We start from the raw sequence: 20,291 nt of genomic DNA, 5'->3' as shown, positions 1-20,291 counted from the left end.
AATAGTTAATCCCTTTGTTGATATGATCTAAGAAAGACAACTGTTACTCTCTATTCTGTAGTGGTCTTGAAGGAGTTACCTTCGTGTGTGTTGATTAAACACGTGACTTGTGTTTTCGTCTACGAGCTATTCTTTTGAAGATATCACCACTTATGATGATACAAGCATGCTATCAACATGGTGGCAGCGGTGAACGCATATCCTGATAACGTCTGCAACGTTGATTTTCGCTGGATAAACGCACAGAGTTGAAGAAACTCCGAAAATTTGACCAAGCCAGGTCGCGAAAATAGATCACATTTAATTGAACATTCGTCCCGATTTGATTCGTTCGACATGGCGGACTCGTTAAAGCCACCTGGGACTTTAGATATTACTGAAGGAAACATAAGTGAAAACTTCAAGAGATGGAAGCGACAGATAGAAATATATTTGACCGCTAGTGGTTCCCAAAACAAAGACAAGACAGTTCGAACCAGCATCATTTTACACTGTGCAGGATCGAAGGTAATTGACATTTATGACCAGTTTGTATGGGCAAATCAAGATGACAAAAACGATCCAGACAAAGTTCTGCAACAGATTGAAGCCTACTGTAATCCACGGAGGAATGAAGTTCTTGAAACCCACAGGTTCTGGTGTGTGAAATATGATGACTTTACATCGTTCGAACATTTCCTTACCGAAGTTAGGAGAAGAGCAGAGTCGTGCAATTTCAAAGAAAAAGACAGAATGATAAGAGATAAAATTGTGCTCAGCACAAGTGGTAAGCTCCAAGAATTGTTGTTGAGAGAAGAAAAACTTGAACTTGACAAGTGTCTTCAAACTTGCCGAGCATTTGAACAGTCAAATAGACATGTGCAAGAAATCAGACAAGACGAAGTACATGATTCGGTGAACAAAGTTGATAACGCGAAACCACGATCACAAGCAGGTGTATCTGGTACTGGATTGGTAAGACCGAAACTTAAGTGCGGTTTCTGTGGACTGTTTCATGAACGAAGCAAAGAAAAATGTCCAGCCTGGGGAAAGAGATGTAACAACTGTGGTGTAAAGAACCATTTCAAATCATGCTGCAAGAAAGTGCAAACAGTTGACCAAAATGACAAGCCCGAAGAAGCTACAGAAGAAGAATTCTGGCTTAACTACATTGACAGTTCGATCAATTCAAAGGCAAAAGCCAAAATGATTGTAAATGACTGTGATGTAACATTTCAGATTGACACTGGGGCCCAGGTAAATACAATCCAACAGAGATTTGTCCGAAAATCTCAGAGAATACAGAAAGTATCACATCTCAGAATGTGGAACAAGTCAACAGCGAAATCCTTAGGGGGGCAACTCTGACAGTGACAAACCCAGTGAACAATGAAACTTATAACGTAACTTTTGTAATTGTGCCAAATGAGCTAGATTGCTTGCTAGGTTTGAAAGCGGTTCAAGAACTGAAACTGGTCACAATTAACACCGATAATTTTATCGGAAGCGTCAAACGCCACCTCGGAGATCTTGGTGAAGTGAACCTCAGACTCACAGATGATGCAAAACCCAGGGCATTGCCAGCTCGCAACATACCGCTGGCAGTGAGAACTGAGGTGAAAGAACAAATTGACCTACTGACAGAACGCGGCATTTTAATACCAGTTACAGAACCAACTGAATGGGTTAGCCAGATGGCAATTACAAAGAAGAGCAATGGATCGTGGAGGATATGTTTAGATCCTCAACCGCTGAACAAAGTGTTAGTGAGAGAACGATATAGACTTCCAACTTTTGATGACGTAGTTCCAGAATTACATAATGCCAAAGTATTCACGAAACTCGATGTGCAAGAAGCATATTGGCATATTAGACTTGATGAAAAATCCAGTCTACTTACTACTATGATAACACCGTTTGGAAGATACAGATGGGCTCGACTACCGTTCGGACTGAATGTATCCAGTGAAATATTTCAGCGGAAACTGAATGAAGCTCTTAGCGACCTTGAAGGCATATTTACAATTGCGGATGATATTATCATCGTTGGTTGTGGTGATAATGAAATAGCAGCTCAGAAAGACAATGATGAAAAGCTGGCAAAGCTTTACAAACGCTGTGAAGAGAGGCACATTGTTTTAAATGAAGGAAAGAAGGATATGGGCCCTGAAATCACTTTCCATGGACACAGAATCACGCCACAAGGTATCAAGCCAGATAACGATAAAATCAAAGCTGTTCTTGAAATGAATGCTTCGACGGACGTTACTGAAATCAAACGATTTTGTGGATTGGTACAGTATATGGCTAAATTTGTGCCAAATCTGTCTGAGACTCTTGAACCATTGAGAAACCTGACTAGAAAGAACACACCATGGAAATGGACAAAACAATGCACGGAAGCTTTTGAAAGAGTGAAACAACTGTTAAAGCAAACAGATGTGTTAGCAATGTACGATCCAAATAAGGACTTGGTACTACAAGTTGATAGTAGTAAAGATGGTCTAGGAGCTGCTCTGCTGCAAGATGGACACCCACTTGAGTTTGCATCAAGATCTTTGAAACCAGCTGAAAGGAACTGGGCACAAATAGAAAAAGAAGCGCTTGCAGTATTGTATGGGCTAGAGAGGTTCGATCAGTACACATATGGTCGCCCAGTGATTGTAGAAAACGACCATAAACCTCTGGAAACCATCCTGAAGAAACCACTCAGTCAAGCACCAAAGCGGCTACAAGACATTCTAATGAAGATGTTTAGATACAATGTTACGTTTCGGTACGTCAAAGGATCTGAATTAATCATTGCGGACACACTAAGTCGTGCTTATAGTTTGTCAGATGACACTGAACTGACTAGGCTGAAAGTATGTGAGGTCGAAATGTTTGATAAAATTCCGGATGCGCGAATTACAGAAATCAGGAGAGAAACTGCCAAAGACACAACTTGTCAGTTGTTGATTGACCGTATTATAGAAGGATGGCCCAAAAACAAAAATGACCTAAAGCCTGAAGTGAGACCTTATTTCTCTATCAGAGACACACTGAGCTTTTATGACGGTATAATACTGAAAGGGGAAGCTGTTTTAATTCCAAAAGCTTGGAGAGGACAAATTAAAGAACGTTTACATAGTACCCACCTTGGCTTTGACAGTATGGTTAGGAGAGCACGAGGAACCGTTTTCTGGCTGGGAATGAATCAAGAAATAAGACAATTAGCAGACAGTTGTGAACACTGCATGGAGAGAAAGCCAAAACTCCAGAAAGAGCCCCTGCGGCAACATGATGACGGCAACTACCCATGGGAGAAAATTGGGTTAGACTTGTTTGAAATACAGGGTAGAAACTATTTGCTGGCGATTGATTATTACTCAAATTTTATAGACGTTGATTTACTCACCACAACATCATCAAGTCAAGTCATTATCAAACTCAAGAAGCAGTTTGCGCAATTTGGAATACCTAGAATAATCATCAGCGATGGTGGACCACAATTTACGTCTGACGAATTCAGTCAGTTCACGAAACAGTGGGGCATTCAACATCACGTGACTTCTCCTCATCACCCAAAGTCAAATGGCAAAGCCGAAGCCGGTGTGAAGATTATAAAAGGCATGATGGTTAAATGCCTGAACTCTAGGACTGATCAGTACGAAGCACTGCTAGAACTAAGGAATACTCCAAGACAGGACACTGGTCTAAGTCCGGCCCAAATGATGTTTGGGAGAGAAACAAGATCAATGCTACCTTTGGTTCAAAAGAAGTCGCCCAGAAACAAGAAGCGAGATGCTAGGAAGGACTGTATCAAGAAAAGTTATGACCGCAGTGCTAGAATTAAACTAAAACTTGAAAACAGTCAGCCTGTATATTTCCGACACAAACCAGATAAACCCTGGAGAAAAGGTGTTATTACAGAATCAAACGACCGAAACTGTATTGTAACTTCAACGGATGGTGTTCAATACAAGAGAAATAGTGAACACATAAGACCGACATCAATCCCAGTACAAATCCGCGATAAATCACCGGAAAGAACAACTGTACAGGAGCAAACGGCTGACACGCATGTAAAGGAACCTGATCAGAGGCGTCCCGTACCAGAGTCGACATGCCTGGAATCAGCGACCACACCAGTTATAAGACCCAGGCGCGAAGTGAAGACGCCAACCTATCTCAAAGACTATGTGAGGTTTTGAGTCAGTTTTATGCAGTTGTGAGGGACATAATAATCCCCTGTAGTGATCTAGAAATGTTTTCAAGTGTTACAGTTATTGTTAGCTAAATTAGTTGAATTTATTTGCATTGCATTTTGATGACTGCATAGTATAAAATCCTGTCTTCTTTAAATCATTTTCAGTTAAAGTCTAGTCAATAATTTTTATCTAAGTCAAAAAATCCAAAGCCAGTACTTTTTGTAACTGTAAATTTTATAACCTGTTAACTTGTTCATAAATTGATGTTTTGTTTAGATCTCAATTAGTTTCGTTAGAGAAAAAGGGATGTTGATATGATCTAAGAAAGACAACTGTTACTCTCTATTCTGTAGTGGTCTTGAAGGAGTTACCTTCGTGTGTGTTGATTAAACACGTGACTTGTGTTTTCGTCTACGAGCTATTCTTTTGAAGATATCACCACTTATGATGATACAAGCATGCTATCAACACCCTTGACTCTCATCAACATTTTCAATGAAACTATCTTGTCTAGGCACATGTTTTAAATGATTGACGTATATGTTTTTGTATACGTTGTTATACAAATCATGCATTTATATCTAATTGTTGAATCTCCTTTATCTTCTTTTTAATTGACATAAATCAGCACAGTCTTACACCCAAGACAATGGTACATTGCTTCCTCAGGGCATCTAGGATGTCTACTGAGACAATTCTATGTGATTGTCACTTATTTTTCTTCCAGCTAGGATTTTGTGAGCTGTATGATAATTCCTCCTTATTGTTTATTAATAAAAATATATCAATTACGTTTCTTTAATCTGAAGCTAAAACATAGTGACATATATCACTATGATAAGACAAAGATGTTACGGCATTTCACTAGTTGTTTCACAACCTGTCTGTAACTTGTTTGTTAAGTGGTTGCTTTTGGTTCATGCAATACGTGATGGCTGTGTAAGATACCTGAAGATGTGAAAATCTGTCTATATCATCTATATCTCATAAACTATAAAGCGAATTGGATTATTCTGACTTTCAATGTTTAAATGTTCATTAAAGCTCTGAATCTTTAGTCTTACCCTGTCATCATAGAGAGCCATCTTAAATTGTCTGAAGTAGTACCATTCATGATGTTCGTCATTGGCCGCTAAGTCTGCATACCTGTCCTCTGCTTCATATCCAAAGGCTTCAAACTTCCTGCCATCAGGATGGATCAGAACTGTGGTTGGGGCCTTTGGAGAAATGGATTTCCCATTGTTCCAGGATTTTGTGTAAATTTTGGTTGGATTAGATTCGTAGTCATGTCGGAATGAGAACGCCCAACTCGAGAACGTTGTGCCAAAGTCTATTGCAGCCACTAAAATCTTCTCTGATGCCTTAATTAAAAAGAAAGGATAAAAAATGAAGTCCACAAACTGATATGATAAATTGAGACTTTACTTTGTAAAAGGGATTACGATCACATCTACATAAATTCAATGAAAGTATTCATCAAACTTGTATAGATTTGTTGAGGTGTAATATGAATAACTACCTATTCAATGAAGCTATGTGATAATTCATCGTTATCGTGTATTTAAATTTAAATAACTCAATTACGTTTCTTTAATCTGAAGCTATGTGATAATTCATCGTTGTTGTGTATTTAAATTTAAATAACTCAATTACGTTTCTTTAATCTGAAGCTAAAATATAGTAACATTATATGTCCCTACGATAAGATAAAGATGTCATGGCGTTTCATTAGTTGTATTACAACCCGTTCGTAACTTCTATGTGAAATGGTTTCAAGCACTTCCAGGGGTTGTTCTGTAAAAGTTAAATCCGTCATTATAATCATTCTTTTGCATTTGGATGCAGAAATGGATACTATATTTAAAATAGCCAATTTTACTCAAATTCTTTTTTTTTCTAATGGCTTTTTAAAGAATAGCATTCATTCATGATTCATTCCATGGGCTAACATGTATTCATGGCTTCCACAGAGTGAAAGACATGTTTGTGAACCAATTCAGGAACAAACATTCTTGCAGTATACATATATCAATTCAAGTCACTGCTGAAACATTCACCTGTATATTATAAATGGAAAACATACTAGATATAAAATGTAACAACTTCAGGTGAAAAATGTTCAAGAAAAACGTTGAACATAAAGAAATATAACAAACCCAAACCAGAACATTCATGCTTTTTAATGAACTTGAAGTTTCAACATGAAACAATATATAGTTGGATTTAGAAACAAAGTAAGATAATAGTTCTATTCAGGGAGAAAGAAGCCAAAGAAGACATAAAGAGAAAGAGAATTAAAAAACAGAATTAAAAAAGAGTAGGTATGCTTCGGTTCACTTCCAGTCAATGGGGGTCCCACATCCCCATCAAACATTTTATTTTGGACAGACCCAAACCACTGACACAAGAGAAGCTACTGGCAAGCTTTCTCACATACCCACATTGGCCGAATCTAAGACTCGAACCCATGCAGATAGAGGTGAGATGGAAGTGATCCGAGACCACTCGGCCACTCGGGGCCCCCATTAGTTATGGACTCACACACACAAAAGTTATTTAACACAAGGAAAATATCTTTGTGCTCGGGTACACTAATTAACAATATTATATATTCAATCAATTCAAATTTGAACAACATTTATTTAGTAATTGCATTGTAAGTTCCTTAGGGGTCATCCAGGAAACTAAATAGTACCTTGATACACTTGCCAGCATTTGAATTAGTATTGACACTGTGTCTTTTTGCTAAGAATTATGAAGAATAATAACCTATTTACATTTTTCATTTTAATTTGAATGACTCACCTAAGAGGTGCCAAGGGCATGTCCAAATGCACACTTGATTCATAGTTTGGATAACTATGGCATTTCACGCCATAATGTAATATGTCCTACATAATGAACTATACCCTCTATCAGATGTATAGATGTAGGTGTTTGTCTCACATACATTCCAGAAAAAGACTGTAAATATGTCAACTTATATTATTTTCCGCATTAGGTATGTCTCTCAAAACTGTTTAATAAGAAACACTTACTCCCATTACAGACATGATGGGAGAGAGGTAACCACTCTATAATCTGCCTTGGATACACTTTGTAACTTACATTTTTAGCAAACGTGAGTGATGTAAAATGAGAGATTACGTAGTATTCACCAATGTGCATGCCTGATAAACAGCCTACCTAATCCAGCTGTTACACATCAAAGGTTGCTGGTCCTATAAATTCCTTTAGAAGACGGGGAAGTTAAGAAGACAGCATAAAAGCTAGCTTAACCAAGGTGACTTTAAAGGTAAATTGTTTATAATAATAATAATAATAATAATAATAGTAGTAGTAGTAGTAGTAATAGTAGAAGCATGACGAGGTATATGTAATAGTTTCGCAAAACATGCTTAGTGTATTTAAACTTTCTATCAAACCAACTATCAATAACATTATTTTACCAATTTAAGAACTGCATTAAGAGTTCAATTTATACCATTCAGCTTACCTTGCACTCACAATGAGACCTTCTGTTTTAGAATCTCTAAGTGGAAAATAGTTATTATGACGATTGAACAATATGTATTTATAGAATTGTTTGAAATCTGAATTAATAACCACAGATGTGTTAAGGGCATGGTTGACTGCTTTCTTGACTCACGGTTTATTTAATTACTGTGTCTCACACCTTCTTGTAATTTGTCCTATATGATCAAGACTATCCTCTATCAAACACCATATATGCATGTCTCCTAACCCTACAAGAACCAGCACCAGTTACAGAGGGTAAATGTATCAAGTATTATGTTTCAATATCAAATACGTTTATCAAAACTGTGTAAGTACAACCAAGTATTACAACCAGAATGACACTGCCCAACGATCTGCTTAATACAGATGGTCATAATGGAATCTTATCATAAAAGTGTAAAAATGTAATCAATGCAAAATATATTTCTTACCATTCTCAGATGTGTATTCCTATTAGTTGAAGATATCCATAATTGAAGAAAACAAACTAACTTATTAGTTCATGTGCTCGCACTTCCAAAGTTGCTGACTGAATAAACTCCTTAAGGAGCGACAAGGAGATTAATGAGACAAAAAGAAAATGAGGATGACTAGGGTGTATTGTTGTTATTGTTGTAGGGTTTAATGCCATTTTTCTGCACAAGATAGGCTATACATGGCAGCCAGTATAACTGGTGGAGGAAGAACCCTGCAAAACCCTGTGAAGAATGACTGACCCACAAGAAGCTATTGGCAGGCTTTCTCACGTACCCACATTAGACTAGGGTGTACTAAAGGGTAAATAATATGTTAAACATGTAAACAGAAATATGTATGTGCATTAGTTGTATGGTAATAGCGGTGTTAAATTTTCTTAATGATCTAGGTTACAGCCTTCTACTTACTATGGCTATGCCCTCATATCATGCGCACATACCCATGTGTGCATGTTACCCACAGCTGCCCCTGCAAGAGGAAAGTATCGGGTAAGAGGCCATGACCTTGATCAGTAATCAACAAAACCTCTATTTTCACACTACTACTACAATACACATCTGTCAACGTGATATGTACATACCTGGCATGAGTATAGACTATGCTGTAGACCGATCAATCTTTTGATAGAGTAATTAGGTCTCCGTGATATATGATAGCAATTGTTATATAATGATGTATTTAATTTTGTTCTTTGCTTGCCAGTTCTCAACAGAAAAACAGATTTAACCAAGAAATGCATCAATTCTGGTGTGTCGATTTTCAAAGTGAATTATACATTTCTTGTTCTTATACATGAACCAACTAAGATCGATACTCACCAGTGGCAAAAAGCTACTTAAATTATCGGCTGGTGGAAGGACTTGCAAATATCTGAGCAATTTAAAATTACCTCCAATTATCCCACTTGAGCAATCTTAGCCTTTATACTTCATCTGATCATCCAGCTGTTGTCTCAGGTTTAATAATCTTTCAGACTTTTAACCCTGCAAATAACTATGATGTTACTTTAGATCAAGATCATCTGCAATTAACAACAGAATAGCATTTTTGCAATGCACACCACATACATTTTGAAAATCTCATGTGTTGAAGCAAAATAAAATGAAACAAAAACCCATGGTCAGATTAGCAATGCCATATGGGTAGAATTAAAGGAACAAGAAGCTGCCATCCTCAAGGTTTTGGTAAAATGTGTAAATCAACTGAGCAAACTGAGAGCGAAAAACTTCCTACATGTTGTCAAAGCGAAAGCCTCACAGTTGCAGCATAGTTTGAGATATGAAGAAATGGCCATATCAAAATATATCAGACACTCAGTGCTGTAAGCAAATGTTGACCAAGGGTTTCACAAAAGTATCGATTTCTTTCCTGTTCTCCAGACAGAATTGTAGATAAGGATTTAATCAGTGGAGATATCGAGTCCATTTTCTGCATAGGACCAAATGATATCATCACTTACTGTGCCATACCTAAAGCAAGATTTGTTTACAATTTGAGTGAAAGTCATGATTATCAAATTCAGGGACAGTTGTTGTTTACGGATGCAAACGTCTGTGTTCTGATCATGTATACCAAAGCAGACAAGAAGTACATAACTACTTCCAGAAATTAATCTTTAAGTGCTAGATGGTTAATTGTTTAAGGACTTTCTTTGACAAATATTTCAAATCAGCACAATTAGAGAAGCATTCCTGTAAAACATACATTGATCACAGTTGCATTATGCATCTATTACAATGAACCATTCATTCTATATGTTCAAAACATTATCTCCAAACAATTTAACCCAGAATGGTTCAACTACAGGCTTGCATGTCGTTTTTGTGTGAACCGTGCTCATACAAAACATCAGTTCTACATTTAAAGTATATTTACTGTAATATATATATCATGTATGGCCCATGAACTTAACGTTTTTGGTAATGTTGCCCACAGTGTACGAAGATGTTGGGCCACCCTGATTGAACCTCTGCTGATTCATTAGTGAGCTACTTTTTCTTCTGGTGTATCATATAAATCCAGAATGAAAACAGCATGTGATAAATATGTTAATTAAGTTATTATCTATTACAGATATGACAAAGTTTCATGTACTATTAAGAATCTGTACAAAGCTGATCATTAAAATTACTTCAATACAACAAAAACTAGTCGGAATGAAAATTATACAAATACAGGAATATTCAACAAAACGATGTACACATTATACTTTGTCACTTGTTTCATTTCAACAATTTTAAATATTTGTATGAACTCTGGCTGTTTCTATTTACACCATCAAACACCAAAGCATTTGTTCACACAATACAAGATATGAAAATAATGAAGAAAATGAATATGATTTAAGTTTTGTTTCTGTGCTTGAGAGAGAATTTGTTAGAATTTTGAATGTTTTTAACAAGACCAATGATTCTTTCAATATGCACCCTTTGCTTTATTTTTTTGTCTTTCAACACAACTTTAACACATATTCTATTTTTAATTCTAAAAGACATTGGAATATTTATACAAACAATATTCACTGGTGCGAATAAATCCTGAATATGAAATCCATTGTCAGCCATAATGGAATCTCTGGGATCACAACAACTGGTTAATTTACTGTGCTCAACTAATGCAAGAACTCTGTTTCAAGCTCTTCTTTACAACTTTACTCAAATGTTCTTTTTCGACCATCCTTTACTCTAGCTCTGCTTTGCCTTCCTAGCTCTGATGTTGGCATGGGTCTTGTCCAGAGACAAACACTTGGATCTGCTGAAGAAAGTAATTTTTTATGATGGGTTCTGAATCTTTAAGCAGAGAAAATACAGATTCATCATTTATGCTAGTAATTGGAGCACATTTTGACCAAGAGTGGATAAAAGTGGTTCTCTACAGTTTCGTATTTTTGCATAGGGTTAGAATTTTAAAGAAAAAGAATTTTCCCAGCTTTCCTCACAGGTTATACAGGCAATTTAAAAAAGACCTTGTATATCTTAGGTACAGTTAAAAGAGCCTTTAATTCCCTTTATTTTGGTATATGATGTGATGGGTGTAATATGGGCTACAGAAAATACAGCTTGGCCTTACTCCAGATGTGCACCTTTCAAAAAAGTACTAGCTCCACTTGGTCATTTTCACTTCCTGAACTTCAGAGGTAAATTCTGTAGAAAAGAGCCATAACTACTTTTTTATTTTATATATTTGGTAATTCATTCATTGCACTTTCAGAAGCTGGCATTGTCTAATATGGCAAAATTCATTTTCCCAATTTTAATAGCTGGTAAGGATAGTGATTTTTTTTAGCACAAAATAAGATATTACATCAGGACCTGGTCAAAAATTCAAATCTAAAAATAACCTGACCTTCTAAATTTCTCATGTTTTGAAATCAACAGTTTTTTCCTCAACAAAGAGAAAATGTGCAAAAATTTAAAATGTGGAAACATTCCTTATAATACCTTAAACAAAACAAATTTTAAGGTATTCATACAGCTAAATCGGGTAAAAGGATGATAAGTATCTTCAACAAAACGAAGCGTTCTAAACACTTTCTTGATTATTAATATTTTTATTTGTTTCATTAAATAAATATTTTTCAACCTTATCCAATTTTGGCATTCCCAGCTTCCACTGCATTCCAGCTAAATGAAACGTAGGCCAACAGAAATTAAAAATATGTCCATTTGCTTGTGTAAGGATTCAAATTTATTACAAATAGACACCAGAGCAAGTAAAGTCTGACTAAAACATTAACTTATGACTTGAATTGGTAGAAAAGCATCGATATGGGCTGCCAAGTGTGTGAGATAATCCAGAAAATTTGACTTCTAGTTCCAATATTAGTTCACATCAGAACATGCTAACCAGCACCATTATTTAGGCAGAAAGACCTCAACCCAAAAACATAAATATCAGGGTTGATGTCTTACACTGTAGGACTAGGGTGCAACATGACCAGGGTGCGAACGGGTTTGGGAAGAGGAGAAATACCCTACCCACTTCATTCATAAGCAACTCGCAATTATGGTTAAAAAAATTGCCAAAGATAATGAAAATGCTTCTCATGCAACAATTCTATAGAAAACTTAACACTTTAACATAAGAATGTTTATCTTTGACATACCATATTTTGTTTCGTGAACATAATCCTCTTGTGTGAAGTGAATACAGAAAACAATGGCCGACTTGAATGGCACCCAGCACTTCACTGTTGTTGCATAGATTCAACACATCGTATTGCAGTTATCCTCTTCTCCCTTCAGCCTGGGTCAGTAGGAAACTCGGGACCCCTTCGTAAATGACAGTTCGGATCGGAACAGTAAGTACTTTGCATTATTTGATCTGGACATTGCTGATGTTGATTTTTAGTGAACTTATTATTTATTAAAAGCAGCCTAGGATAAAGGCAAACCTATTCCCGAATAATGGTCCAGGACACGATGTGCCACCTGTATAAGCACGATAACTCGCTACTATAGACCATTCAAGAAATTAAAATATTTTGTTATAATGTCTATTTATCATATATTTTAAAGAAATCAGAACAAGGCAGAATTTGTATGATGTCTGTGTTGAAAACAAAACTGCACAAAAAATAGAATCGAAATTGTGATATTTTGGATATAATCATTCATTAATTTTATCTACTTGCTCACATTAATGATATGAAAGAGGGAGATTCCTGAATGTATGACCTCATCGTACAATATATTTGTATTCACCTTTAACTGCCAAAGTAGAATTACTAGACAGTCAGGTACTCTCAGTAGATGGATGTGGCATATGTACTGAAAATAATGTATCACTTTCCATGTTACATTATAGGATAATTCCATTTATCAATGAAATTAAGGTAAACAGACTTTTAAAATCCAGAATCCCATATCCCAACATGAGATCATAACTGAACCATTTCTATTTTATTCAAACAAAAATACCCTTGAGTCCCTGGACCATATCATGCATTAGGGCTGTCTACACATTGATATTAAGAACCACACAGGCCGTAAAAGGAACATAATTGACAAACCTCTACCTCCGCTCTACTTACTGGTAGCTATTTCACTTGACAAAAGACCTTGGCTAACAGACTGCAATAGGCTGTGCTGTTCTTTTACAACCTTTTAGGCAAAAATTGATTTAGTTTCAGCACATATCTTTGTAACGGTGAAGGAACTAAACTTCTTACAAAAGTAAAATTCAATATGAGTCAGGGCCTGGAGATTGGGGGTGAGTGGGGAAGTGGCAGTGGTGTTTCCAGGGCTTCCAGACCACCACCCTCATGGTAAAAAAAATTAAACCACAAATGTAGTCACTTGTCACTAAAATTGATCGTGCTTTATTCATGCAATTGTTTTAAAGGTAAAAACATTTTATTAAACAGATGGGCGGGTAGCAGTTAAAAAGGGAGAGGTAAAAGTGATAATATGGCATACTTGACCGTGTACAATAATGGCTATGAATTGACCATCACCTTGGATATGAATGTGCCAAGAGTTGTGATGTATCGCAATCATATTATCAATAAGCCTTTGAATGGATTCACAATAATTCCAAAACTGGATTAGTCCTAAATCAATGAGCACTTTGTAATTCCAGTGAATAGTGTAAATAAATAAATTTCTCAAATATTAACTGAAACGCAGTTTAAATTGATTCTACTAAAACTGATGCTAATTACTGATGAGTGATTCTGGTGTAACAAACCTTAATATAAACTCCTACGACACAATTTGAGGAATTGTTTGATGGTCAGCTTCACTAGCCATAGTTCCGATATATTAACTCCATCTACACCTTGGCCCATTGATCAAATATTTCGCTGCTTTGTCCTAGTGACACCCATTGGATTTCATAGTTGTTTTCTTTAGTATGCAATGCCAACTAACCAATAGCATGTAACAGCAGCGCTTTGTGCATCGGCCGAAAATGGCGGGTCAACTGACTTCAAAATTTATACCATGTAAGTTTATTATCGAAAGTATGACCACATACCAGATAGAAGTGATTAAAGGTGTATTTGAGGGAACAGATCCATTTGGACAAACACAGACTGGCAATGGAAAATTACTTATTTATGAGTCCATTCTAGTTGTATGTTCCCTTTCTCTTGATTGTGTAGGAACAGTGTCCAAATTAATTTGGATTGGACTTTTGCTCTGGCACCATTATAAGGAAAGTTGGATCCCTTTTGAAATTTTGGAACACCCCACACTTAACCTGATCTGGCTCTGTGTAATACACTAAGTTACATACAGTTTTGGGACACTGAAAGATGTGAGTGTGGTGACAAATGCTACAGAAAGAAAACAGCACTGAAAAGACATGAAACACCTTGTATCCTACTGGAATGGAAGCATTTTTAGAATAGAGAAAAGAATTTTTCTACTTTTTTTAACTCATGATTCTGTTTGCAGCCAATTCATATTTTGTTTCATGCTTTTTATTTCAAGTTTTGGTTATACTGAGTTTGAACCTATTAAAACTTGTTATCCCCCCTCTTTTCTTAAAATCACTTTAAAGTCTTCCCTAAATTGTTCTAAGTTTTCCACAGTTCCATCCGTTTCTTTACTTCATTCCCTTTGACTGTTTTTCTCATAAAACTGTATTCTGTCTTACCTAGTTTCTCAATTTGACAGTCTAATTTTTATTTTGAACCATTTTACTTTTGTTGGGAGAAGGGAGTTGCTAAAAGCACCTCTGAAACATTTATGCGACTTCTTTAGATTTGTAATTTGTAGGGTGGCAGGGCACAGTTTTGTAAATTGGCCCCTGGCAAATTTCTTAACTTAAGGCTATGGTGTGACTTTTTCAGCTATTATTGTTTACTAATTTAAGATATGGATATATTTGTGAGCTAGGTATTTCGGGCTTGTGTTGTTCTTGAAATTGATGTTAGGCATGTACACCTTTCCATTGTTACTCTTCAGTATGTTGATAGTGAAAAATCAAAAGTCAGCTAGGAAGAAGAGCTAGCCTCCCATAGTAGTAAACACATGGGTTTGGGGCAAGTAGAATAATAAATATCTTAAAAACGGCTTGGACAACTATTTTCAGTTGCATTAGCCTCTTTAGTGCACATTATTGTGCAGAACTTTCATCCAGGAAAAGGGATTGTGTTTGCACTGTGAGCATCCTATGGTGTCAAAAATGACTTTCGGACATGGAAATTGCAAGTATAAATTTGGGATTGGGTGCATCAGCTTCTTTGACTTCTCTGGTCAAGTGGATCGTAGTCTTTTGCTGTTTAATATAGATATCCAACCAAAAATAGAACCTTTTTGACCTCACGTGTTCATTTGATGTTTTATGCTTTTTTAAAAATACTAGATCGCTCATTGCGGCATGAAATTTGTACATAAAACTGCCCCCTGCCCCCTAAGAGATTGTTTACACCTCGCAATATGGCGGAAAGTATGTTGCTAAGCGTGTGACGTCATCCCGACCGAACCAATATTAATGAGTTTAATCTCTATCAGACATCATAAACATGAGACGTCAATTCATGGAAGCATCGGCCAGACATGGTAAATGTTTCAAAATGGATGTTATTTTTCTACATCGAATATGCCTATCAAAATTGCGCAAGTACAAATGGGACAGATGTTTGAACCACGCATAGCAACGCGTTACCAGCTGCTTTAGTTACATGCGGTCATAACGGAATCGTATGAAAGTGTAGTAACGTGATTGACGTAAAATAAATATTACCTACCATTCTCAAATGTGTATACCAATTGGTTTAAAATATATATCTTCGCTTTTAAAAGAAACTTCTTTGCTTCCTCTTTACACGTCCAAATTTGTTCTGATAAATTCCTTTAGCAGACAGGGAAGTTAATTAGATATAATGGAAACGAGGCTGACCAAGGTGATTCTAGGACTCTAGGTTCGAATTCAGTTCTCGTAGTTAACTTATGCAAACACCATGACATTAAAAATTCAATAACTTCAAATTTGTTACTCCTCATTATCAAACATATATATATATATATATATATATATATATATATATATATATATATATATATATATATATATATATATATATATATATATATGTATGTATTAGTATAGATGCATCCCGAATGACAGCTTCTGTGCCTAAAAACCATTTGAGCTGTGGCGTTTTCTGGATCTACGTGTGTTTGAAACATGTGCTTTCTTTTCCGACTCGGACGCTTATTTCTGTAATGAGTTTTCCTAACTCGGGTCTGTTAAAGAACTAAAATGCCATCAATAAAATATTGTCTCCATTTTTTCCCAGTGACAACTATAATAAGCTCTCAAAAGATTCTTCCTTTTAAAATCTAGCTTCCATTATCAATCAATCCTGGCCAGCCAAACCAATATAGGGTCCATTATTTATCGCAAACCACCGGAAATCACCATTAAAATGCAGTATAATGTTAATGTATCTGTGAAAAATATGTTGTAAGTAAAAAAAAAAAAGTGAAACTTCTCATAGAATGTGTGAAGAAATTTTGAAATGATATAGTTAATTTTACAGAGTCCGATCAACAACTTAAAGTGTTGTCATGATATGTGCATTTCTTTTTCATAATCATTAAAATATCTGTTACGTTCATTAGATAATTGAAGTAAGTAACTTTATTTGACTATGTCTGAGTGTACTTTAGTATATATTGTTGCATTTTAGTAACTAGCTACGAAGTCGTAACCTCAACGTCCATGAAGCTGAGTTATCAATATTAGTACCATTTAGTAACTAGATGTGCATTTCGTTTTCATAATTGTTATTATATGATTTCCCCAAAAATTTTATTGTGAAGATGATTGCTGCCTAAATAATTTTTGTAAAAAAAAAATGTTTATTGGATTTATGTGTCTTATTCTTACGTAATAATTCAAATGTCTAAAAATTTTCCTAACAAATCCATACCTTGCTGGCATGTACGTTATATAAACAATATTTCACAATATACAGTATTTGCTGTTTTTTTAACAGATGTAATGTAAGTTTTAAGAGTTTTCAAAAATAGACTTTGCCTCCTACTCTTGAAATTTAGTAATGAAATTTAAATCAATGGATAAATTTGTTCTACATAGAGCGTTTGAGACGGGGATGTTGATTACAGTTCGTTATATGATAGACTTTCGCAAATTACATCATATCAAAAGACCAGTTAGAAGCAATTTTCATTTTGAAATCTGTTTAATTCAAATGATTTTTAGTTTCAGCTTTGGGTTCATGTCTAGTTGTATGTAAATACAGCAGAAATGTTCAAAGGGAACTAAATCCTTGTATCTACCATATCAATCTACCATTTCAGATCATCTGCCCAAAAGATAAATGTCAGTTTTATTGATATATACTCTATTTTATCTTCCAAACTGGTTCCCATTTTGAGTACAATTAGTACCATGTAAACATGATGCTCAGCATATAAAAAGAACAAGTATTTTGTGTATTCAATCTTTCATGAAATGAAAACAAGGGAAAAGAGAAACTAACACTCCTACTATTGGCTTCTATTTGTTACATGCATAAATTTCATTCGGTTGAGTACAGTGTCGTACTAATTAAAGATGTTTTGCTGTTAATAAATGCATGATTCATTCCAGTTTAGAATGTATTATCTAAAATAATAAGCGTCTATATTCAACTGACCGTATGTCAGACTATTGCTACAGTGACCAACGTTTATGACATGGATGTATATACTAACCAAATTGCATGAAGCCTGAAATAACAGGATGTGTACGGCGTGCTAAAAACTGTTTTGTTTGTGACGAGCTAATGCATAAGCTTAACCCAAGCCAGTAAAATGTGAAACATAGGTCACAGTAATGTATCATGCTAGTATAGTATACTCTCAGCTAGTTCGATGAATCTACTATAAACAAAACAAAGCTTACCAAACAGATTTTAAAACACAAAATTGTACCAAAATCAATGAAGCATGAAATACAGATCACAATTACCTACTTTTATGATAAGCTTATAATGCTTATCGTGATGAATTCCGTTAGTTTCATTAGTTTAGGTATAACAGTATAAATACAGGGTACAAAAACGTATTTGTCATGAGCTAAAAACAAAATGATGACCAGAAAAATTTACAATGTAGATCATACTTACCTGACATTCAGTTTTGATAAGGGCATGGTAATAATATAGATGGATACAATCATACGCTGTGCATATAATCATACACTGTACATACAGTCATACACTGTACATATACTCTTACAGTTTGATGATTATTTTATGAACAGAGCTTGAGATACAAATTTAAATCTCAACATTTATTTAAAGTCAGCGAAGCGGGAAATAAAGGTTTTTGTGACCTACGTTCGTGATGAGGGTGTAGTACTCATAAATATGTATCCTCTCGCCAAATTTTTCCATCCAGGTATAACAATATTTATACAGTTCGTAAACCCGACCCCTCCAGCTCAACGTAAAATATCAACCAAGAATGTACGAATGATTTAAAGGCAAAGTTAGCCACACAGTCCCTTCCCCTGGGAGTAGGTGTTATAAAATCCACTCCAAACTGTTCCTTAGGACCCAAGAGGGGTAAAAAGGGTTGACATTCAGTGAGATGTACATATAATACCGGATCAAAAGTGCGTAGCCACTTACACTGACGTCATTGGAGGTAAACAAACATCTTTGCTACTTCCAATGTATCTTCTGATAAATCCTCGAACGCGAAGATTATGTTACTCGACTTTGATTGTTTGTAAATCCGCATGGTTCCTTATTGGTTGTGTTGTCGGTGATTTTCCATTTCTGCCAGCATAGTCTCGATAGGTACATAATGCAGTTTGCTAATCTTGCTGAGACCGCTTTGTGCCGCTGCAAGCAGTTCTGAATAGACACGTGAATATAATCGTATCGAAACTAATTTGTTAACACCGCCAGAGACACCGCTTACTATAGATCTGGCCCCAACAATACTTCGGACTGGTGCAAAAACGATGGTTGTTGTGGTTGCAATTTCAGTCTCACCAGTTATAGTCACAGCAAGACCACAAATAGCATCTACGAACAAATATTTGCGTTTGTATATTACGATCAACGCAGTTTTTCTCGCAGATATTGTTCCGCCTCGATTATTTGTTCACGTTGGGAAGATTGAGGATCCAATATAGTTATTCTATTAATAGTAAAATTGCATAGTATAAATGTAAGACAGGCAAACCTTGTCCGGACTCATCACGTCCAGGAGCAATACGCACACGCACTTCTAGCTAGTAACCCTTTTTCACTGCTATATTTGTCATACAATCAGAGAAAACTTCTGTCTCGGAAATACTTAAGTCTGTGCGTTCTGGTGGTCTTTTCATTTTAAAACAGACTGATTGCACCTGAATTTTTTGCATCTAACGATCGAATTTTCCCAATAATTGTTACTGGAAAAGTGCGCCCTTGTTGAATACTTGTCGAGATCTTTCTTTTCTCAATTGAGTCAATATTGGTGTGTGTAACAAGGGTGGACACAGCAATAAATACCACTTCGCCATTGTCGAAACAATCCCGAGTGTTTTTGTACATGGTGTTGCTGTCTGCACGAACGTTTTCACGTGCTAATGCTATAACACCCAGCAGACCTCGAGTTGGCATTTGTGCATCAGGGTGCTTCCAACTATCAATTTCCATTTGGTGCTTAAGAGGATTATATTGTATAGTATACGAGGGTATAGTAACATCTTTCTGACAGAGATATTCGTCGACAAGTGGGACACAATAATCATCATTTTTGGTCTGTTTACACCTTGTTGTCATCGGTAAGTTCTGCAGTTTGATCACCCTGGTCCGATTCAATGACGTGTATACAATGATACAGTCTAATCTTAAACACCAAGACGATTGTGTAAACTTACTTTAATCGTTCGCTATCAATGATATTGCTGTCGTATATATGAAAGATTTTACAAGATCGGTGTTGGATTCGTTACGGGTACCAGGCTGTTTATTTACAGTTGTAGTTCTTTGACTCCATACGTTATAATCAATCAATCAATAAATCAATCCTCTCTGCGCCGTCTGTTGCTTGAGGCGACAGCAAGGGAGCACCATTTTGGTCTGTTGGCTGCTGTTATGGGGGCGGTCTGCAGGGTGAGGCCTCTGGTCTTGAGTTCTCGCTCCACGGTTCGGTGCCAGATCTCTTTGGG

At 36.0% G+C, this 20,291-nt stretch overlaps 1 protein-coding gene across 2 annotated transcripts in view; it reads right to left on the bottom strand.

Annotated features, from left to right (window-relative positions):
- The window catches only part of LOC149776030 (heat shock 70 kDa protein 12A-like), a 108,698-nt gene extending 92,709 nt beyond the window's left edge, over positions 1–15,989 (bottom strand). For both annotated transcript variants that reach the window (XM_089941863.1, XM_089941862.1), the window contains exons 1-2: positions 15,862–15,989; positions 5,234–5,530 (exon numbers count right to left, since the gene is read on the bottom strand). In XM_089941863.1, the coding sequence (XP_089797989.1) occupies positions 5,234–5,530; positions 15,862–15,864 (300 nt within the window). In that variant the 5' untranslated portion in view covers positions 15,865–15,989. The remainder of the gene's footprint in view (positions 1–5,233; positions 5,531–15,861) is intronic.
- Between the last annotated feature and the right edge of the window lie 4,302 nt (positions 15,990–20,291).

The sequence above is a fragment of the Sinohyriopsis cumingii genome, chromosome 18 (genome assembly GCF_028554795.1).
Source record: "Sinohyriopsis cumingii isolate HCF-2022 chromosome 18, ASM2855479v2, whole genome shotgun sequence".
NCBI classification, from domain to species: domain Eukaryota; kingdom Metazoa; phylum Mollusca; class Bivalvia; order Unionida; family Unionidae; genus Sinohyriopsis; species Sinohyriopsis cumingii.
Note: the sequence above shows the minus strand (reverse complement) of the source record. Positions and strands in the feature narration are given on the sequence as shown.